This window comes from Larus michahellis, chromosome Z (genome assembly GCF_964199755.1).
Source record: "Larus michahellis chromosome Z, bLarMic1.1, whole genome shotgun sequence".
NCBI classification, from domain to species: Eukaryota; Metazoa; Chordata; class Aves; order Charadriiformes; family Laridae; genus Larus; species Larus michahellis.
Window position 1 is genome coordinate 43,605,421 of NC_133930.1, and position 21,840 is coordinate 43,627,260.

General features: G+C 41.2%; 1 protein-coding gene across 4 annotated transcripts in view; it reads left to right on the top strand.

The window, feature by feature from the left end:
* The window catches only part of NTRK2 (neurotrophic receptor tyrosine kinase 2), a 206,380-nt gene that overhangs the window by 130,291 nt on the left and 54,249 nt on the right, over positions 1 to 21,840 (top strand). For 2 of the 4 annotated variants that reach the window (XM_074571084.1, XM_074571086.1), the window contains one exon: positions 8,728 to 10,907. The exons of the other annotated variants lie outside the window; for them this stretch is intronic. In XM_074571084.1, coding sequence (XP_074427185.1) covers positions 8,728 to 8,738 — 11 coding nt within the window. In that variant the 3' untranslated portion in view covers positions 8,739 to 10,907. Of the gene's footprint in view, positions 1 to 8,727; positions 10,908 to 21,840 lie in introns of those variants that run through there. 4 annotated transcript variants of the gene reach the window in all.

Here is a 21,840-nt window from a genome sequence, read left to right on the forward strand (position 1 = left end):
AGAAGCAAAAGGAGAGGCAGGCAGCCCTTTAGCTCAGTAGTTCCTTGACCATCAGGGTTGGTATGAATTTCTCAGCCAGGTTATAGTTCTTCAAAGGCCAGAATGTGTATTAAGTCATGAGGTACACAGATCTGGTATGAGGCGAACACTTGGTGGGTCTTATCTCTAGCCCATCAATGCCCATAATAATTGAAGACTATTATTTGCAGATTGCAGAGGAATCGCTGTGACTGAAGTATAAAACCCCTTCAGGGAAAATAAAGTCTCAAATAACCTAAGTCAAGACCCTGCAATGAGGTCTGAAATTGTTAAAAGTTCTGTTGATGAAAAGTTGTGCAGTACCTCTGGCCAGTGACTTGCCCATTAGCTTTTGGGGGCAATTAAACATTTAAATGGAAAATGTATTGCATGGAGGTATTGTTTACATTTAGAAAAAATATGTGGTGTATGCATACCAATTATTGCCTGTTTCTCTAAATTGCAGTGTATCTCTGTACAACTAATAATGTCTTTAGGATTTTTTTTTTTTTAATTTCTGCATTTAGGGAATCTAAATTCCATTCTCAGATGTCAGCTAAGCACATGAAATGAGCATCCTAAAGGCATTCAGGTGCTAAATCAACAACTAACTGGTTCTCTAAAAAGCCCCTGAACAGCTTGGAAGTGTAAAGTCTGGTCAATAGAAATCAGAGCATTAGTCAGCTTAGTACTTTGGACAATTCCAGTAGATGATTGCTTTGCCTTTAGCTGCCTAAAAGCCTTTGAAACTGGTTGCTGGAAACTCTGTTGATGGTCAGTAATTGTACAGGTTGCAGGGTGCAGAAAAAGGCTTTCAATCTCCAAGAGGATCCCTTGAGTGGCACTGAGTTGTACTGGAGGGTTGGAGTCAGAGTTAAGGAAATGGGAAGCGAAGCTGACTTCACAGCAGCACTCCCTTTCCCTCTTCTCCCACCTTGGTTTGTTTCTCACAGTACTGGAAAGACAGAATGGAAAGTGAGGTGGTTGTCTTCATCACATGGTTATTTATTCCCAAGATTGGATAGTGAGAAGCCAAATCTAGCATCAGACAACTTCCAGTTTATATCATTTTGAGGGAAATCCAGATTTGACAGAATTTTCAGCTGCCATTATGAATACTTCTTTGAGCTACATTTTCAGTTAGAAACTTTCTGAAGTGAAGCCGTTCCCACACAGCTCCTCTCATCTCTGAGTGTTGCTTAGGATTTGTTTAGATTTCATTTCTTAGGCTGTCTTTCAAGGATGTGCTCTCATTTTTTTGGTGCCCACAGCCTGGAATGCCTGTGGCTGCCTTAACAAAAAGAAAGAAATAGCTGAAAACAATACCCGTGAAGGGGAACATGTCCCACACAAAGTAGGGAGGAACAGAAAAAAGGAGAAACAAATGGAAAAGGAAAAGAAAAAGAGCCTCAGTCTCAGCCTTTGGCAAAGAAAGAACAATACATGACTGATTTGCTCTGACCGCTTGTGCAGGAGGACATGATTTGTCTTGTGCCTGTTTTATTCTCATCAGAAGAAAAGCAACTGTTCTGCAGTATTTGCAGTCTTCACTCAGGAGGCTGTTGAGACTGGAATAGCAATGGGAATGCCTCCAGATAGAAATGCATTGACCGGCACTGTGTGAGAAAGCTTGAAAAGCTCCTTCTTGGGTGGTAAAAAGCACAAGGCAAAAGCTTATGGGCTCGTTCTTCATCCTCTGATGTAGAAGTGGAAGTACCCTGTTACACAAGGTTGCTCTTTCCAGGACTGTCCATGTTGTCATGTGCTTGTGGTGCTTCAGTCCATGAAGTTCACTTGTGCAATGGGGAGTGCACAAAGGTGCTGTATCATCAGGTGAGAGTAAGATGATTTGTGTTATCATTGTCCAGCAATGCTGATCCTGTCTATGTTGATGGTAAATCCTAACCTCATTTTGCATACTGTATCTGCTCATTTTGGGAATGAACAAATTACTACAGTGGACCTCAGTAGTAACTTTTCTGGTACCTAAAAAAGGCTGATACCGTACCTATTAGAAACCCTTCATCAAATAACTATCTAATAAGCCTGAATCCATGTCTTCCAACACATAGAGATTGGCTTATGCTGTGTGACATAAAGATTGATGTCCTTTTTTAAGTACTAATCCTGTCTAATGAACCATCCTGTCTGATAAACCATCAGATATTCCCGGTATGGTATGTAGCAGCTTCCCCAACATTAACAGCAACATATTTATACCGTTCTGTGGCCAGCACCCTCAAGCCCAGGAAAGCAGAGAAGAGGGATCAGAAGCAGCTAAAATGCCAGAGGCTCACAGCTTGCCAGCACCCTCAGCCGTTGCAGCAGAGAGCTGGCACTCATCTGTCGTGGTAGGAAATGATGTGAAACAGTGTTAGCATCATCAGAAGTGTGCTAGTGTCCTGCACCCAATGTAATGACCAAGGTAAGCCTTTGGTACTTCCCCAAGGGCTCTGAACCCTCACTGCATCCACAGTGTGCCCGGAGAAGGGACTGCTACCCACCCCTCTGCAACAGGGGAAGGGCAGAGGCAAACCCACCATCCTTCAGCTCCTGCAGCCTATGGCTGACTACATGTGTAAACTGCCTTTGATTTCAAGTCACATCAATGCTCTGGCCACCACTGTGGAGGCTGGATTCGCGGGCTGGACCCCTTCAGCTGCCACAGTCAGGCCCAGCAGGCATCAGACATGGAGCCCAAAACCTCTGTGTTCAACTCAGCCTTGCAGGAAGGGTCCTTTCAGTCTTGTGCTTAACCCTGAGAGAAGACATCGGGTGTATGTTTTCAGTGAAGTGTGGTTTGAGACACGTAAATCACAGTTCTCATCCTGAAGGTGTGGTATAGGAGCATAGACTTAAGCCTCAAAATTCACATGGTCCTTCTTGGATAATATATTTCTTTTTTGGCCTTAGATTTTGCTTCTGGAGAGGAAGGCACAAGCCTTTTGCTTTCCTTGCAGATGCAGTGAATCCTTCTAAAAGTTCATCTGAATTCTGTTTGCAACAATCCTTATTTTACTAGAGAGTGACTGTTTCCCAACTCATTGAAGTCTTTAGCATTATGCATTTTGATGCAGCACATCTCCTCACTGGAATTGGTTTTGCACATTTATCACTATGTTGTATTGCACTTTAAGGTTACAGTTTTTTACCTCTTTTAATGGCAGCATTTTAGAGAACCCTGAAATTGTACCACACTGAGGAATAAACACAGTGCAAAATAAAGTATGTCTTTCAGAAATGAGGAAGAAGAGAGACGTTTCGACTTTTCTTTTCAGTGATAGCTTTCCTTTAGAGGCCCAATCCAGAATTGATTTCCCATTTTAATCATCATGAGTCTTTCCAGCCTATTGATCTCTGTTTGTTTTGAATTTGGCCTCAACATCTGAAACAGAACTGTGGTAAATGGCAGCATTAAACAAACTGCTAAGAGATTTATCTTGGACTGGTAAAATTTCTTGACTGAAGGTTAGGATAGTTTCAAGATAGAACAAAGCACACAGGTGCTGTTGCGGAAGACAGCTTTGCCATCTCACCTTTGCAGCTTATATTTATTGACAGAATATGTAAACAGAAATATGTGGAGCACTTTCTATGGGAAAAGCACAGAAAAGCATCAGGTGTTTTTCTTAATAGTGGAGAGAAAGTGTACAGAGAAATCTCTGAATTTTGTTTGCTTTGGTCTTGTCTTGGGACAGACTCTCTGCCTGAGCATGCAATATTTATTTTTCATCATATATAAAAGACTGTGCCCACCCACAGTGAGTTCTTGGCCTCATCAGACCAGTCGTTCCATCCAAATGTCCATAAAAGCTTTTAGAAACATTTTGTTACGGTTTCTCTGACCTTTCTCTATCGGTATACTGTATACAAGCACACACGTTAAAATCCACACCATTCATTAGCTAAACCATCTCAAGTGCTGTCTTCCTGAAACTTCCTGATTCTTCCGTGACTGCAGCCAAAGGCTGTGCTGGGAGACATTTAAATAGCTCAGAGACTAGTGTCTGCCCTATGATAAAGAAATACGGCAGCAGACTGCAGAAAAGTTGTGTTGGAATAGTCCCTTGAATTTCTCTCCTCTTACAGAGGGCTATTTTTACGTATCTCCTCAGAAAGACAGGACAAATTCAGAGAAGTGCTAAGAACAAAGCGGCTGCAGAAATGTATCTCGATGCTGGCAGTTTTAATTTTTAAGAAAGAAGGGCAATAATTTAAATGGAAATGCAGTCTAAGGAAAGATAGCAATCCTGGGTTTAAATCTGTCCTTGATCTCCATGCTTTTATAATAAGAAAATGAAATAATAGTTTACAAGCTCAGGTATAAACCCTCCGCAGTCACAAGCTGCCCATCATTCCCTGCGCTGCTTTCTGCTGACAGATCCTGAGAAGCCGTGCCAGCAGCACTGAGCTGGACTTGCAGTTTTGCATGGCATGTTACCTCTCTGGGTAATCAGGATAAGAAGGCCATAGGTCAAAGCCTATTTGAACACATTCGAGCCAAAACCAGCAACCACTGTTTTCTTTGTATCTCAGATTCTGTGGTGGAACAAGCTTTATTTAACCTCGTCTGTGACAAACCTCATTGTCTGTGACAAGAGTATTTGGAATTAGCTTTTGGGTTGTTGCTTTTAAGTAAACTAATCAGCCATTTAATACTGTGGAAAGTAAGCGTTTCTGCATCCCAATGTACTTGAATTATTGAGGTTTTTGGTGTGTGGTGTTGTTTAAGTTGTGCAAGCTATAGGATGACTGTAAATAAAATCGCAGTTTTAGGCAGCTAGTACTCAGTCTGATCCACAGACGGTGATGGTTTAATTCATAGGAAACAAAAGCTTCTTGTCCCCTCCTCTTCAACCCAATGAAAGGTGGTGGAGCAAAGCATCAGGGAAAAGTAGTGTAAAGACTTACAAAATGCACACTGTACCCATGAATGCAAAAAATATGAAGTATGTGAATATATTCAATCTCTTAACTCTCTTACAACAAAATTACGGAACAAAGGAAAGGCAACAAAGACTCTTTAATGTTTCGCTTTTTACTTTTAACAGGCAGCTGCTCTATATGGGCAGATTTCACTGTACGTTCTCAGGCTTTGCTACGGGGAATACCTCGTGTTGCAAATATGAAGAAAATATTCTTATCTCTAGGTGTTGTTTAAGCCAGCAAGCATGTTGTTAAGGGTGACACTGTTCTACACATGGCATAAATATAAACAAAATTACTAATAAAAAAAATTAGACAGGACAAAACTGAACCAACATCACAAAGATGAAGAAGATAAATAATGCTCAGACAATAGAGAAACTGCAGGGAAAATACAAAAGCCCACAACTTGTGTGTATCCAAGTAATAACCAGAGAGGACTCCAGTAAGAAGTAGCATCCTGTGAGACAGTGAAGTGTACAAATATCCCCCTCCCACACAAAGAGAAGGAAGGAGAGGGTGGGGGAGGAAAAAGGAAATAAAAGATAAGAGAGACAAAAGGGTAGGCCTTTTGGTCATTTACTCCAATTAAGCCAATATTTTGCAGCTGTGCTGTTCCAAAGTTCAAGCAATTAAAGTCACTACCTAGGTTTTGCCCTCCCTGACAACATGACTTCAGGATTTGGATTTAGGGAGCAAAAGGATTTGGGCGAGTCAGGCTTTGCTTTTGATACATTAGCTGACTTGTTAAAAGCAGCAGTGTTTGATTAAGGATCTTATTAATTGCCTTTCACTAGGCTGATGTGTTCATCGAGCTTTCCCTCTTCCCTGCATTTCATCCTGACAGACAACTAATTGAATACCCGGGCCAGGTTGGGAAGGGAATTTTATCCATGCTCCTCTTGGGCTTCAGTGAGGAGAACCGGAGGTCAGCATGGCAGAGCCTGGTATCTGCAGCTTTAACCGTTTGTTCATTTGGTTTTACAGCTTTTAAACGTATGTTTATTGCTTCTCTAGATGTTCAGGAGGGAAGTCCTCTGGAGTCCCTGATGGCGTTTCATTATGGTCATAATTATAAAATGTCTCATATCTTTGGGGTGTGTGAAAGGATCAATAGAGTACAAGACAGCTGAAGAACAAAAAGCTCTTCTGGGTCACTGCTTTTTTCTGTACCATCCATGCTCCACACCTCCAGACCCCAGCTGCTACTTGTGCTGCTGGAGACATGAAGTGAAAGATTATTAGGGTGCTGGGATAAGGGAAATGTTAACAGCAGTGCTTGTGATTATCAAAGGGACTGGATATATAAGAGGTATCATGATTTGCTTTGGTTGCTGAAAAGCAGAGGAGCCAAAGGATTTCCTTTGTATTAGGGATATTAATATAACTGCAGTAACCTTTCTGAAGATGAAATAGCCCATCATAATCCAAATGGTGGGTTCTAGCACAAAAGTACTGCTGTATGCAAAACTTTTGCTGTTCCAAAGGATTTGTACATTGACCATCATTTGCGGTAGCATAGGAGTTAAATTGCAGAATCCTTCTTTGATGATTATCATTTTGTTCAGTGTGAGAGAAGTTTTCTGAGCAATTACTTTTAACTCACAGCATTCAGATCAGGACGTAAAATTTGTCAAAAGTTGGTTGTATTCAATTCTTGCATTTTGGTTCAAACTTCTACAAGTTCATTAGATCTTGCTTACAACTGCCATGCTTAAAGCTGAGTGTTAATTTCCATTCTCCACATCCTTTCCACTTGCAAAGGTTTTTTCTCAATAGGTTTCTTGGTAATCAAATTTGATAGCCTCTGGATAAGGGTGAGAAAAATGATCAGTGGAGCAATGTGCTGATGTGCAGGCATCCTGCATAGGCTTCTGTATGAGATTGGCATCCAGCTCTTCATCTGATGATAGCCTTGAAAGAGTGGTTCCTCCACCGTAATGCAAAGTGAAAGAGGAAAGTCCTAGTGCCTTTACCACTTTGTACAACCAGAATAATGCAGCCTTTACTGAATTATTCCATCTTCAGTACAACTTCTCCTCCTCCAAAGTTCCAGGGTAATAGCTGAGATTTTAAATGCACAGAAGTATAGCTGTTCAAAAATAGAATTTTCCTCCCATGGGAGATTTCAGCATTTCAAAATTACTTTCTGCTTTAAAATCAGAATGTAAGTTAAAGCAGAGGGCACTTGATTCAATTTTGTCTCAAGTTTTGAATTGAAGTGTTGAAATGGAAAAATATGCATCTTAATAAAATTTAAATAATTTGGTATTTTAAAATGAAAAGTTTATTTGGGGAAATGTTTCAAAATTATGGGTAAGATTTTTTTTTTTGGGGGGGGGGTGGGGCATTTTTCCACTTTGGAACGCTGAATTTGATTCTTTGCTTTATAAAGCCAGAAAGGTAACTGGAAAGCAACATTTTCCTGCTGCCAAATATTTGAAACTCTTATTTTACACCATTAACATTTTTCAGTCAAATTTTTGGACTGGCTTTATGCTGAAGTTAGTGCTGTGGGAATCAAAATTTTGAATGTCCTGACTTGCGTTCAATTAATATTTGGTATGTTTTCTTTCATTCCTATACCTATTTCCATTAATTTTCTTGTTGAGCTTACCTGGGAGGGGGAGGGACTCTAAAAGACAAAAGTGGTTGTATGTAACTGCAAGTGATATCCAACAAGTCCAAACCTTATTGGATCAAAGGGTGAAACTCCACTGAAGTCAATGGAGCTTTAAACATTGGCATCAACAGCAAATTTGTCCCATGGAGTGCAATTGCATTGTCACATCTTGAATGTTCTTCATTCCCATGATAGACGTTACTAAAGGAGTCTCTTTGCAAGCACTTATGCATTTATTATTTTCAAAACCCATTTCCTCAGAGAGGTCAAAAGCTCTTCTCAGCACCATAGGGAGCCCATGGGAATTTCGGCATTCTGAAGTACGGCAGGTATCCAACTGCATTAAAATGTTAACACCGTTTTTATTTTATTTTAACCATGGTCTGGTTTTGTCATGAATCAAAAGTGGTGGAATCTAATTATTTTTTGATTGGAAGGAAAAAAATTCCAGCAGGAAAAATGTCACATTAAAATCGGATTACTTCCAACTAATCCATAAAAGAAATTGACCTAGTGAAAAGGCCCTATCCCTGATTGTTTTGTGTCACTACTGTGATGCTATAATACCATTTTTTATACTGTGTTTCTGGCAATTTGCAGAAAATAGATTGCGGATTTCCTCTGAAAGCTAAATGTTTTTTCCTGCTTGGCTGTACAGTAAAGCTGGAGTTTTCCCTCCTTGCCTATTTTTCCTTAAGAGAGGAGAACAATGCAATTATTATTTGTGTGCGGTACTTTAGAACCCCAAGGTTCAAACAAGATCTCACTGTGCAAAGCATTGTGGGACTCTGCAGCTGCAGATAACCCCTGCCTGAAGAGCTTTTGGGCTGTGGCCCCGCTCCTGTAACCTGGAGCTAGTTGGTTGGCCTGTGGGCAGGTTACAGACCTGGGGCTTCGCGCACAGGGTGAAGAATGGGGGAAGGATGCTTCCGGTCCTGGCTGCATGAGCAGGGAGTCACAGGGATTAAATCCCTTGCCCCAGCTCGCGCAGGAAATCTGTGACTGGCCCTAAGGTGGAAGACAGATCTCCTGCGTAGCTCTCCTGGCCTCGACCCATCCATCCTTCCTCCCACTGTCATGTTGGCCTCCAGCGCAGAAACTTCTACCCGAGGAATTTTCCATTGAGTTATGCTGCTGATGAGTTTCTTTCTCACCAATAGGTGGAAACTGACAGCCCGGTTTCTCAGGTGACACAAGGAACGGTTCTGCCATCCCAAATGAGGCAGGAAAAACATCACGCAGAACAAGGAATTTTCCATAAGAAACTGTACCATAGCAACTGAAAAAGACGTTGAAGCACATTACATTTTCTCAGCTTGTTGCAACCTGTGCTTTGATGCAACAGGACATCAGAAAAGCGAAGACTTGGTTTTTTTGTTTTTCTTTTCCTCACTTATTTCTTTGGCCAGGAGAGTGATCGCTTTAACTGGTGCTGCTTGATCATAATGAATTTATTGCAAAATTGTGTAACCTTTCAACATCCGTCTCCAAAGTCTGTGCCAGAGCCTGTGTTCTGGCAAGCATGGTCATGCTATATAGCCTGGGAGGATGAGGGAACTACATCTGCAAAGTTCCATAAGAGATCACAAGCTTTTTCAAATTGTAGGATAACTAACCACATGGGATGCAGAAGTATTTCCAACAGGCTGGCAGCTGCGCAATATGTGGCATCAAAATAAAATTCAGTCTCTAAGAAGTATTGATAAATAAGCTAGCAAAAGTTTCTGTCTTTTTTCCTAAGCAACCCCAAATATGATTGTCAAGTGTAACAGAAAAAAAAAAACCCAGCACTGTGCAGAAACAAGGGCTGTGGTGTTGGTTTGGATATGGACAAATCCTTGCTGTACTAGGGAGAGCATTTAATTAAAATGTTGTATCAAATCTTTAAGGAGTCTTTGCAGGGCAGATGTTTAGCTTGTTCCTGAGTAGCTGTAACAGGCTGTTCAGGATGCAGAAATCTAAATTGACAGGACCTAAAATGCCTAAGTGAGACAGGAGAAATTCTGATTAATTTTACTAATCAACTGAGGTCTGGAGATTCCCTTTCTTTTGAACTGGAGCAGTTTAGTCATCTTCCTTTTCTTTTTTTCAGAGTTCATACTGCACCCTGCCCACATTTCTCCCGTGTGTCACTTCACAAGCCCATCAGCAGTTCAGTCTTGTGCTTCTCACTGGAGACAATAAACTCCATGGTGTGGATGATCGTCCTCTCCTGTATATCTGCAGACATGAATTACTGGGTGGAAAGCTGCAGTATATAGCACATTTGCTATGCATGTACTGTCGTTTAATTCAAACCCACAACCGGTCGGATTTCTGAGGTATTTCTGAGGCAAGATGTACCTCTTTTCTGTGAGACTGCTTGTTTCAGGTTCCCCTCAATGTCAGTGACAAGCCTGTCACTGGTTTGGGAAAGTTGTATCAGATTCCCGCAGCGCTGGGCTTGAACTAAAAACGCTGTACTGGAGCAGGAGTTGTCACAGCTGTCCTTAACTAGGGCTTTTGGGAAGGTCCAGATGTGAAAGCACAGTACTTTTTGTGCAGTAGCAGGGATAATGCAGGTTCTTGAACCGCTTCCTCCTAGCTACTGTAGCCAGCTTTCAACTTGGTAAATTATGGGCAAAAATACCTTTTAAAATAGTCTTGAGATTTTTTTTCCCAATGATGTTGTTCAGATGCTTATCTAGAATAGCCCTCGTTAGGACACAGTTTACCCTTTTCCCCAATTTCTGCAACAACTGGCATTTCTGATGCCTGCTTGGCACAATATGAAGGAAAATTATTCCAGTAGCTCCTGTTCAGAAATCTTTGTTTATTTACATTTATGAAGGTGTGGAAAGGGAGCTACTGCAAGTAGTTTTGGAGTGCTGGTTGTGGTATGTTAATCCCCGAGGGTCTGTTTATTTTTATGCGGGATGGTACATAAAAGACTGTAAACTAACAACATACAGACTGGAGTAAGCAAAGAATTAGGGCAGTTAGCTAAGCAGCAGACCTCACATTGTCTTTTGTTCATAGCAAGTGTTTGGTTTTTTTGTTTTTAAATTAGGGAACACTATGGGTTTCTTAATTGCTTTCTTCAGCAGCTTCTCTGTGTGACTGTTAATCTAGAAGGACTCCGCTGGGTTTCTCACTCTACATTTTGTGAGCAAGAGCAGGATTAGTTTCATGACATACAAGATAACACTGAAGGCAATGCAAGAGAAACAGTGGTGTTGTAAAATCTTTATTCTGAATGTATTTTTTTTTCTTTCCAGTTGCTTTTATTTTTGACTGTATTACAATGCACTTAAACTTTAAGAAGGCCAGGATCTGTAAAAATAAAGGAAAGTATTCATTGCAGGCAAATCCGTATCTGAAGAGTTTCCACTTGAGATTTTGAAATCAAGAAAGTGACGGCAGTGAAGGAGTTTGGGCCATTGTATTCAAAATATACCAAATAAGAACTTTGATGAATACAAAACCTACACTTCATAGCTTTGTGACGTTGTCCAAATAGAAACTAATTAATATTTAAATAAAAACACCCCGCTATTATGAAACAGCTAGGTAAGCATTTCTGGCCTTATTTTCTAGGTGGGGGAAACAATGATAAAGGGATTCACTCAGCAGAAGCCTCATAAGAGCTGTTTGCCAGAGTGGTGATGACAAATAGCTTTTCATCTCTATGTGTGTCTGTGTCTAGGTTTCAGAAGCAAACAATGTTGCCTCTCTGTAGTTTCTCTGTAAGGAAAAATGCAAATCAGTAATGGTTATTTTTGCAGTTAGAGCCTGTTACATTCCTGGAACATGTGGCTGAATTACCATTCTCATATCAAAGAAAATGTTACAACAAGGGAAAAATAAATGTCACAGAAGCAATAGTGAAAGCAACACACTAGCCTGTAAGTTGAGAGTTGCACGTGGGAAAACACTGGAAAAACTACCCAATAAATCTTGAAATTGGCTTATAAATAATCACGTTAGCTTCTGACCCTTCCTCTTCTTCAAATTCTGACTAGAAAGGCAGGCTAGAAACACAGAGTCCTGGAAATTCCTTGAGGATCATCTTGTGGATGTTGTACTACCAAAAGGCAAAGTAGCCCTCCATCTCCCCAACGGGATTCAGACCAGTCCCTCCTAAAAGCAGGTCTGTACTTGCCCTCCTGCTGGTGGTGGTCTTGCAGGAGGCAACAGTTAATCAATGCTGCTTGTAAAGTGGTCTGTTAATCTAGCCTGGTGACATCTTGTCTGTAGGGCTAACAATAATGCTTTGTGTATCTATCTCAGTGTTTTAGTGAAGTGCAGACGGTGTACGGTGTGCATATCAACAGACAACACCCGTTTCCTTAGCTGAAAGTGCCAGTTCCGAGCAATTTGAGACAAAAATCCAGCTGTTTTACTGGTAACAATAAAAATGATGATACTTTTTAATATTTCCTTCACTGATAAGCACATGGGGTATTCTGCCATTACAGTTCAACAAATGTAGCAGCCATTTGTGTTGGTTACTGCTGCTCAAAATGCTTTCCAAGTGCATGAGTATGTAGGCAGCTGGTATTTATTGCTCTGGAGAGAACTTGAACTTCAGAAGGAAGGGGAGAAGAAAACCACATTTTGCCTATCTTTGTTCTGTGCAGACTACAGTTGCTGTAAATATCATGGTGTGCAGCAGTTGGAACAAAACAGCTTTGTTTTTTAAAAGCAACAATCATATAGATGCTAGGTGAGAAGAGAATTTCTCTGGTCCATGCATTTTTGGTTTCTTGCAGAGACTGCCAGAATTACATTTGCATTCACTTAAGTCTACAACAAGTATTACAGAAGATTCAACTGTAAGTACTTTCCAGATATAAGAAGCACAGGGGAGAAAGGTGACTATGATTTATGGTGACATCTATTAAGCTTTTACAGAATATCATACATGTGTACTAGCCATCACCATAAAATTAACTGGTACTAATTGGTCAGAGCTGCCAACTCAGTCTGCTTATGAGTGTAACACTCTTCTTTAGGTCATGTTCGTTATACTGACATCGTATGTCAGATCCTGAATAAAGTTCGTTCAGCCATTTCTGCTGTTCTTCTTCTTGTTTGCCCTGCTGTGTGTGTGTGCTGCTGCCATCAGCGAGAGTTCACGTCTTGGCAAAGACTGGGTCTGTGTGCGTTGGGAAATGCGTGCTCGGGTATCTGCCCAGTGGCCACTTCTCCAGCAACAGCGGGGCTGTGGGAGGACATCCTTAGATTGAATCACGCCTGGTGTTTTCCTCTGTCTTGGAAACTGACTGGAACAAAATGTTCAAAGCTCTTGCTTCCTCCCTTTCCTCTTTTTTTTCCTCCCTCTTTCTGTCTTTCACTTTCCTGCCTGAAAAGACTGTAACTAGATTCATTATTGTGTGATAAATCAGCCAGTAAACTTCCATGCATTTTCCTGCATTTGGGCAGCTCCTGTTCCTTAGTGACAGCTGCTTGGCTCAGCACACTGTAATTATCAACTCAAAACCAAGATGCTTTTAGGTGCTGAAAGCATATTGGCAGAGACTGAACTTGTCCTCAACCTCGTCATGGGCCACAGCTTTAAAAGATCCCATTTAGTGGTTGTTTGGTTGTGTTGTCACTGTTGGTACTGAGGCTCTGACTGTTAGTTATCACAGTGGACCCTGTGGGAAGTTGTCGTTACCCTAAAGGAGTATAGGTCTTCGTTTTTCATTAGCTGCTGACGTATCATGTAGTTAGCTTTTGATTAATGCATCCGTGTGCATTCTCTTCCTCTAAAATAAAGTTCTATTGATATGTGGGAGAGGATTTATACGACTTAGTGAAAATTTACAAAGCCCTTATTTAAACAGATGTCTGAAGGGAACTTTGCTGAGAAGCAAACCTGTTGGTTTGTTGTCTGCAGGGGAACCAAGGCACTCTGTGCTCCTACTTTAAGCCTACCTCCGTTTGGTTTACTGGCTGGACAGACAGGCTACTGACTTTTGCTCCCTCACCAAATTCGTTTTAGCAGAGAGGGAGGTCTTCTCCTTATTTGTCTGAAATGTAGAGAAACGTAGTTTCAACTGATAGATAACACAGTCCAGAGCTCAATGAGTGGAAGGAGATTTCTCGTATTCTCTGCTAGATCTGTTAGCTAGATGTGTTATTTTTCATGTTACATGAAAATTACATGCAGATCCTTGAGGGGGGAAGAGAAAATAACGTAACATATTTTTCAAGACAAATAATCGGGGTAAGTCCTGCTGTTCCCGTTGTCAAGCCACAGCTTTGCTTTTCTCACTGTATCCATGGGGCAGGTTGGGTTTTCTATCAGGACTATTAGAATAGGCATGTATCCTGCTGCTATTAAAAAAACCTGAAGTGTTCTCAAGCCCTGCTGGGCTACAGTTTAGTGTAATTTACAGAGCAGTTCCAAGTAGCAGCACCACTATTTGCTTAAGCAAAGCTCAATGCAAGGGCCATGATGCAGGCTCGTTTGCACCCTCCCTATGATTTGGGGACATTGTCAGACCCTGGAGAATGATGAGAAGTTACCCAGGCTGTAGAAACCTCATGACTTTTACACATGGAATAATTTGTGTTGTCGTCATACGACAAACATACACCTTATGGTCTTAGTCCTTCAGAAGATGCAGGACAGAAGAACCAGGTCAGCAGAGGAGGAGATGTGTAGTAGCAGATCCTTTTAAGCTTGAAAACTGAAGCATGTGGTACGTTCATATGGAAACAGAGGAAGAATTTTTTTCCAGTGCACGTGCAACAAGACAAAAGGAAAGTCATATTTTCTTCGCAGTTGTTGAGAATCTGATCCTGAAAAACCCTCAGCATGTTCAGTCTTGCAAACTCTTTGTGACTTCATTTGGGTGACCTGTAAGTGAGAACTCCTAGGGCTTTCATTCGAAGACAGTACAATGTAATAATATTTTGACTGCTTTGTGGCTGCAGCAGAGGTATCTGGCACAGCCCAACAGTAAATACGAATTTTCTGGGTGTAGTCTTTATTGCCCATAAGCACTGGAATTCTGAAACTGTAACGGGGGCCAAGGAGGAAATGCCCTATGGGAACATAATCCTCTGTAGATGCAATGCCCTAGCAAAGAGGTGTGCCAGCCTGTCAGTGAAACAGAAGCAGAGCAACAAAATGCCTCACCATGGAAGGACGCAGAAATGCTGAAAGACAGCATCTCTGTAAAAGAGAGCAGCCTCTTTTTCAGGTCTGTTCACATTTTCTGATGGTTTTGCTCATGTCTCCTGTTGAATGAGGCTTTGGGGCAGTATATCGGGTAGTGGTAACCCCTTCTGCATCCCCAGAGAACAGAGGGCAAACTGAGGTTTCAGTGTATAGGAAGACTCAAGACTTGTTTTCGCTCCTTGCTGCTGGTTTTGTTTCTTGGCAAATAATACAGGGATCTGATCAAAGGGCAAGGAATGTTTCTTCTTTTGTTTGTTTGCAATGCTTGAAGTCTTTGTGTGTCATTTGTGTGTCCTCCTCAGAAATAACCAAACCTGTAACTTTTCTCTGTGTTTAAAGGCACTTTAACCCAGCAAAACCCAGGAAAGGAGGCGGTACACACGGAATCATAAGAGCAAGTAACCACGTAGTGGCAAAGTCTTAACTGCATGCAGTTAAGGAAGCAGGCAGAGACAGAACCTCCCTCTACAGCAGTTCACCTCAGTTGGCCCAAAGAAAGCAAAATGTAGGCATGCATAAGATTCTGCTTTTCTCAGGGAAAGCCACACAGTGTGCTGCAGCCTGATAGGACTGTAAAAGGTGCTCTGAAGCAGGACAAAAATTATTTGGAAAAGTGTAAATAATATGCTTAAAACATAATATGCTTAAAACAGACTGGGTTCTGTCACACTCCTACAATGTTTTCTATATTGTTCCCTTTTCTTTCCTTGCTCAATTAGCTGCAACAGGGCAGACCTACCCATCTAATGTGGCAGATCAGATGCTATGCTATCTTTTAGTAAAATAGTTCAGCACAAGGTAAAGATTATGTGCTTAACTTTATATAAGGGGATAGGATTTGGGACTGTGAGCTAAGCACGTGGTTTATTCCTTCACAGGCTTGAAAGCTCCATTTACTTTTCATATTTTCTTTGAAAGGCCACCAGTAAAACCCTTGTGTCTCCCTTATATCAAGGTACGAAATGATTTTCCTTTGCTTTTAAAACGAGAAGAGAAAAAGTAAAGCAGAGAAACCTACATCAAAAATAGGGCAATCTCCTTTGAATTTCACCCTTATACCCACTTAGGCGAAGCTCGAATATGGCTCAGTCTCTGAATGTATGATGTTTCTTTCAGGTCCTGCTTCTCAGACTGGCATCCTGGGATGCTGTTCAGACTATGCCTGCTTCTGAAAACGGAGATAGAAAAGAGTTAATACTTTGAAGACAGTACATTTATTAGCCCTTCTCCCCTGCAAGTGTCTATTATATGAGATATTCTCCATGGTACATCCCCATCCTTTCTGAGTGCTTCTGTTTCTGCAGCACAGAAGATCCCTAAAGATTAGCATTGTGCTGAGGAAAGGGTTTCCTGGTCTGAGCTAAGAGAAGGGTGGTGGTGGTGAGATCATTGTCTCCACTTAACTTAAACATGGAAGACGAACCAAATTTGCCACCATAAAATAATACCAGCAGAAGTATTTTTGCAGCAACTCATGCACAATAGCCTTAAAGTTTTACAATCATTAGTCTTATGGAAGAAGTGCATTGAGATTGGCATTTACAAATTAAGTATGTACACATCTGCAAAGGCAATGTTTGGTCAAAATTCCAGCACAGTTTTATGTTTAAAGCTGATTTACCATACTGTGCTGAAAAGTTGTCAGTAGGCTGGGAGCAGCATAGAAAGAGAAACTCAGAGCAATTAATATCTGTTATTTACTCTGAACATAGAGTGTCAAGTTTAACTTTTAGTTATTCTGACATATGCCAATTGTTTCAGCATGTAACAGATCAAATCCATATTTAATACATACTTATAATTGAAATAAAAAATAGTTTCAGGTTGCTAAGGCTTGAGGGCCTTGTGTACTTTAGTTTTTCTATGCAAAGGCAAATTCATACCTGGAAAAACTCAACTTCATTATTCTTGTTTTCCTGAAGGGTGAATTCAGCTCATAATGCTCATGCATTTAAAACAATTATAGCATTTTAATTATAATTTATTATTAAGTAATTCTTATTTGATTATAAGCATCTAATCAAGTATGGCAATATGCCTATCTGTAGCCAAACTGAGAGGATCTTGAACAATTAAAACAAATCAATTACCATAACAAAAGAGTAAGATAAAACGCCTCACCAGAAACCAAATGTTAGCCCCAAAAGAGAGCAAACACTTGGGTTTTAGTCAGAGAAGAGCCATGCCAGCTACACTGAAATGAGTTTACAGTGGGCAAGGTCTGTCGTGCCCCTGCGGGCAGGTGAGGAAGGGCTGGGCACCCTCCCAGAAGCTGCAGCTCTATTTCACGAAAGGAAGCCTAATTCTCCATCAAGACAATAGAAACTCTGGGGTTTATAGTATAGCTCCCGTGAGGATGTAAGTTGTAAACAAAGCAACTGAAAGGTTAAGCTGCAGCAATCACAGATTTATTGGATTTATCATCAGATGTAGCTCTTGACAGCTAGGAAATCCCTGGGAATTATGCCATTCCTGTGAGTGCTCACAGATTTGCCTTTCATAAATGTTTCCAGTTCTTCCAGGAAGACCAGGGCCTATTCAGCTTGCCCATTAAATGTCTCCTCAAGGTCCACTTGGGGTCTGATGCATGTGAAAAATCTGGCAAATCACTGATGGCCACTCAAGGATAACTGTTTCCTAACTGTTGAATTAAACTGTTCTTTTTAAAAGAAACAAAATGAAATTCAAAGTGATTCAGAAGCCATGCTTGTACAGGTAATGTGGCAAGGCCCGAGTGCCTTTCTGACCTAGTTCTTCTGTCGATCCTCCATACTCAGTTTTCTATAGCCCGTACCAGCACCTTTCATTTAGAGCAGAGTCCCTGAGGAGCGCGTTTTCTGTTGGCTTATTTTCCTTCTTTAAAGAGGTATGAGTTGAATCTCAATTGTGGGCAATATATATAAAAGCATGCTGTTTCTTTGTTAGTGCCTACAACAGCTGGGCATTGGTCTTGCGTGAGAATTTGTTGCTGCTGTGTGGTAAAAATTAAACAACAATAGCACTACACAAAAATATGTATAGAATAATAGTAATGAATGTCTTGTGGGATAAATACATCAAATGATCAGAAATATATTCTCAGAACTGAGCTGCCCTATTTCTGCATCCAGGCAACACTGACAGGTTGAAAAAAAATAAATGGTTACTGTTGGCTTTTATTGCCATGTTAGAGAGTAGGTATCTCTATGTACCAAAATTTCTACTCTGGCAATAGCATGCAGAACTGCAGAGATGCTGCTACTTCAGAATCCGATGGCCATCAGGCTAGACTTGCTGTCTGCTATTCGTAGTGATTTTGTATCCTCCTGCTATGGGATTCTCTCTGAAATTCTACCCCTCCTTTTATGTGAATGAAAAATGCTGTACAAATTTGATATACTGTCCGAACAATCACTCACCCATTTATAGCTGTTTTTTCTAGCAAGATCTCAGAAATAGTTGTCTTCACAATTGCAAGAGAAATGGTGGGAGAAGAAATGAAGAAACTTGCAAAATGTCTTTCTGTGGCACCTCATGTCACATCACAAGCTGAGTCTTTTTTGCTGCTGCTTTTTTTTTTATGCGACTCTAAATAAGTTTATAATATTACCCCTCTTTACTTGGCATCTTGAAGATCCTTATTCTCTTCTCAGAGTCCTGGCATAACGCATTCCATCAGGAGTGTTCCACATGTGTATCGCTAGCAAAATTTTGGACAGTGTCCTAGAGAGCAGACTCAGCATGTGGGCATGCAACACAACAGGATCTTCTAGTATTGGTAGTTCAGTGAGCAGTGATGATGGAGCCTGTCTGCTATGGCTCTTACTGTCCATGAAGTAGTGACTCCATGTTGCAGGCTCTCCATAGGGACAGATCTCTCCTCTGCTTTGCTGTTCTCATAAGGCATATGGGAACACATCTGAAACTTGCAGCACTTGTGATGTTGGAATTGGGTGAGGTGTTCAAGATGAGACACAAACATGCATACAACATAACTATGTAATTTTCATGCCCTTTACGAAACTCAGCCTTAAAAGTACTAGTGTGATTTTGGACATGTAGAGATACAGGGAGCTGATTTTACTTTTTTATCACAAGCTTGTGGAGAGTGATGCAGGAATGTGACTTCCAGTTGGGAAAAACAACTGGAAACAACTTATTTTAAAAGGTTGTTGAAAATTTTGCCAGAGGATAGCCATGAAAATGAATGGCAAACTGGAGAAAATGTTTTCCTGGGAGAGGTTTCCATCTCTTTGCCTTACCAAGATGAACAAGAATAGTGTTGATTATGTATATTTAATACCAGACCTTAAAAGTTGCTCAAGCTAGCAGAGAAGGTATCCTAAAACCCAAGGGAGGGAGATGCAAGACAGACAAGCTAAAAAGTAAGAGACAAAGAAGAAGGCATGCATTTTTATTAGCAATGAAAATGATTGCACATTAGGGAAGTGAATAGCTCAGACTTTCAAATCAAGACTGGCACAGCTGCTTTCTGGAGGCAGTCTTCTGCCAAGCACAAGTCATTTAACTCAATACTATGCTCCGTGCTGTGTAGAAGGTCAGCTTAGGTCGTGTAATGATCACATGTAGTGGTAAAATGTTCAGACCTATTGTTTGTGGCCAAGGGGAAAACACTTTCACTCTGTCACAGCATTTCACTTTTTAATTACGTGCAGAAACATTTTAATAATTTATACTGCTGAGTGCCCTGCTGTCTATGGCTGGAATCAGTCGCATCCAACTCAGTGAATTCAATGTGGTGAGGTGATCCCGAGTTCCCTGTTTTGATGGGACCCTCTCCAGAACGTGGTGTGACGCTCTCTGTTCAGCCTCACCATCAAAGGTAGGTTACCTGGGGAGCGCAATCCCATGCCCACAGATAGTGTTTGCAGGATAAGGCTTTGATGAATCATTTCCAGTGTGATGTTAGTGAGTGAAAGGCTTAGAAGTCCTAGAAGTCCAGCTCTGTTGGTGGGATGTCTATGAGACCTCAAGATGAGAGCCCTTTCCTGCAGTTGTGCTCCCTGCTGCCAGCTGATTCCCTGCAGTCATCCATGGTAGCGCCGCCTTCTATGGGCACAGCTGTGTGGTTATTATTTAACACCACAGCCTCTTTTCAGCGTTTATCCTTGTTTAGTTTGCTTGGTCCCACTTCATATTTTATGTTTCTTTTTTTTCTTAAGTGTTTCAACTCGACTTAGCTCGTAGCTTAATGTAATGTATTTTTTATAGTAATCAGACAAGATCTTTTAAACCAGGGGTGATGTGCTTTTGAAAGTACAAATGGCAGCTCAAAGGCAATCACCATTTAGAGTCAAAAGGAGGAAAATGCATAGGCGTTCTTTGAATGTTTGTGTGTCTCCGCCTGTGAGACAATGTTATGAGACCACTTATTTGATAATTCAGTTATGCCACCTCTTTGGCCAAATTCTGCTTTGTTTCTTCAGTGTAAATCCAGGATAATCTCTTGGACTTCACAGAGATAATTGGCTTTATCCTGATATTAACTGAAAGCAGATTTTGACTTGAATTTTTCAGTATATCTCCTGCTGAAATCTCCTCCCACTGAAGACGGTGTCATTATGGCTGGGGCCCTGAGCATGCTAAACGGATTTTTTCCTTAGCTCATATTTCCGTCACATCGTATGTGTTTGATTTACTTACATTGTTCTTATATTTAATCTCTGCCCATTTAGTCACATTTACTGTTGTTTTTTGTTTGTTTAGTAACTTGGTGCAGCTCAGAAAGGTTACAGGGAAGGATAGAGTGTGACAAGTTGCAAATATATTCTGCGCAGATCTCTTGTGCAGCTTGCTGCATTTCGGTTTTAACAGTTTCCTTTATGGGATGGGTTGTTTATTCAAATGCTTTGTTTATATAAGAGCATTTAGCAGCAGCTGTAAGTGTACTACAGTTGATATGTTTCTTATTTATTTTTACTCTAATGTTTGTGAAGTCCTCCAGGAACTTCACAAAACCCCTTGATACTACTAGGGCCAACATTGGGGGTATGCTGGGTTCAAAATGGAGAGGACCCACACAAAATTCAGAAAGTTGACTGTGTTCATCAACAGGTCTTCAGCAGCTGTGGAGACAACCAAGTGAAAAAGTACTTCCACTGGAGTTTTGCTGCTGATGCCAGTAGGACAGGATCTCAGCCCTACTCCTTGCCTGTGGGCTTTGAGGACGTTTTAAGATGGTGACACTGGTAATGCAGAGCTGAACTTCTCTCTCTAGGAAAGGAAGAGAGGCGTCTTTCTTTGGGGTTCTAATTGACAAGCGGCATCCTGGCTTGTATTAGAAATAGTGTGACCAGCAGAAGTAGGGAGGTGATTGTCCCCCTGTACTCAGCAGTGGTGAGGCCACACCTTGAGTATTGTGTCCAGTTCTGGGCATCTCAATATGAGAGAGATATCGAGATGCTGGAGCAAGTGCAGAGGTGGGCAACGAAGCTGGTGAAGGGCCTGGAGAATAAATCTTATGAGGGGCGATTGAAGGAGTTGGGACTGTTTCGTTTGAGGAAGAGGAGGCTGAGGGGAGACCTCATCACTCTCTACAACTACTTGAAAGGCCATTGTAGAGAGGTTGGTGCTGGTCTCTTCTCACAGGTAATTAGCGATTGAACAAGAGGGAATGGGGTTCAAGCTGCAGCAGGGTAGGTTTAGGCTGGACATTAGGAAAAAATTCTTCACAAAAAGAGTGGTCAGACACTGGAATAGGCTGCCCAGGGAGGTGGTGGAGTCACCATCCCTGGATGTGTTTAAGACTCATTTAGATGTGGTGTTAAGGGATATGATATAAGGGAAAACTTTGTAGAGTGGGGTTGATGGTTCGACTTGATGATCCCAAGGGTCTTTTCCAACCTAAATGATTCTATGATTCTGGTGATACTGGTCAAGCACAGGCAAACAGAAAAATCCCCCAAGAGGCAGGGTTGAATGGCAGGTTTGGCAGGGGGTACTGGGGAGTACTCATTTATTAGTAAGCATTTTTTAAAGCACAGATGATGAGGTGTGCCAGGCTCCCACGCTTAGGCAGCGTGCCTGCATGTCTGCTCTCTGACTGGTATTAGGAGAAGTGAGGGATGCCAGTTAACGTGCCTCTATGGGCAAAAGTTAGGTT